Source organism: Mastomys coucha, unplaced genomic scaffold, assembly GCF_008632895.1.
Source record: "Mastomys coucha isolate ucsf_1 unplaced genomic scaffold, UCSF_Mcou_1 pScaffold5, whole genome shotgun sequence".
NCBI lineage: Eukaryota > Metazoa > Chordata > Mammalia > Rodentia > Muridae > Mastomys > Mastomys coucha.
In genome coordinates, this window is record NW_022196911.1 from 24597153 (window position 1) to 24598420 (window position 1268).

Genomic DNA, 1268 nt, shown 5'->3' on the forward strand with positions numbered 1-1268 from the left:
AAAAGGACAGGCTCACTCAGCACGGTGCTGCGCATCTCCTTGACGTGGTCTGCGTAGTTCCTCCCCACGCAGACGACATTCTTGCCCCACTCCCAGAAGCGAGACAACGGCTTGGTGGAAGCCGTGGTACAGCCTTTGGGGAGGACTCGCTGCCTTCGTACGCTGTCCAGGCCGAAGCAGCAGCGGGACGCTGAGGTCAGCTAAAGGTCTCTGCGCGCGGGCGACTGCCCCAGAGAAGAGGAGACGCAGGCTGGGCCTCCCACTTCCTCCTACACCTCCTTCCAGACCCAGTCTCTGGGCCAAGGCTGCCGGGACAGGTAGGGAACAGTTTTGAGAAGGAGCTACGACTGATTGGCTAGGGGCGGCGCGGCGGTGCCAGACAGGCACTGGTTGGCTGTGAACTCTACGGGCGGACAATGACGGATTGAAGGCGTGGCGTTTTGGTAAAGAGCAGGAGCTGATTGGTTGGGAGCAGAACGAGGAGGACACTGATTGGTTGCAGTCGCCAACGCCAGTGTTGATGCCCACGACGCTGGTGTTGCGGACTCCGCGACCCGGCTGTGCACCCCGTGGGTCATGGTGCTGGGTCGCGGGTCGCTGTGCCTCCGGAGCTGTCAGCGCTGGGAGCCGCCTGCGCGCGCCGTGATCTGGGTAAGTGCGTCTAGGCACTGACGCGGCGCAGCCGGGTGCCGGAGGCCAGACGTCCGTTGGACTAGCCCTCGCTGTCTCCAGGCGCAGGTGCTGAGCGCCGCCGGGCGGGCGAGAAGCGGGGCCGGGCGAATTGAGGGCATTGGAATAGGCACCTGGCGCTGGCGGGGTCCGTGACCCGGGATGGAGGCAGAGGGCTGGCACCCGCTCCCTCCCGGCCGGAGTCTGACTCCACTTTTGGGGTCGCGACTTCAGTTCCTAAGTCAGCTTTTCCTCTTGGCGTCTAACTGATGTGGTGACAGTGGGTTGCCAGAGCCCCGGAGCTGGCCAGCCTGAGTTCAGCTAGACGGGAATTTTGGAACAATCGTGATTGAAAGTATATGGACCATCTTTACTAAGAAGCCCGCTCATTGAGAACCACAGAAGTATGGGTCTCTCCATTTAAGGGATACCCCTAGTGTTGCTGCCGAAGGCTGTTTAAGAGCTAGGCAATGTAAGAGCTAGGTAGTTACTACTGTCAGCCACTCATGGGAGTCCGAAGCTCAGTATTTAGTGCCGCAGAGCCCTCCTGGTGAGAAGAGGAAACTCTGAAAAATAAAACGTGTCTGTGGATTTGACCT

The 1268-nt window shown here is 60.3% G+C and overlaps 3 protein-coding genes across 4 annotated transcripts in view; 2 read left to right on the plus strand and 1 right to left on the minus strand.

The window, feature by feature from the left end:
• Positions 1–1268, plus strand: part of Meiob (meiosis specific with OB-fold) — a 156465-nt gene that overhangs the window by 91629 nt on the left and 63568 nt on the right. The window lies entirely within an intron of this gene.
• Fahd1 (fumarylacetoacetate hydrolase domain containing 1) overlaps positions 1–1268 on the minus strand; it is a 4281-nt gene that overhangs the window by 1121 nt on the left and 1892 nt on the right. Inside the window, 2 exon segments of the mRNA XM_031351468.1 lie at positions 1–200; positions 274–809. The exon segment at positions 1–200 is cut by the window's left edge and continues 10 nt beyond it. Coding sequence (XP_031207328.1) covers positions 1–200; positions 274–809 — 736 coding nt within the window.
• Positions 80–1268, plus strand: part of Hagh (hydroxyacylglutathione hydrolase) — a 102045-nt gene continuing 100856 nt past the window's right edge. Inside the window, exon 1 of the mRNA XM_031350920.1 lies at positions 80–317. The gene's annotated coding sequence lies outside the window, so the exon portion shown is untranslated. The remainder of the gene's footprint in view (positions 318–1268) is intronic.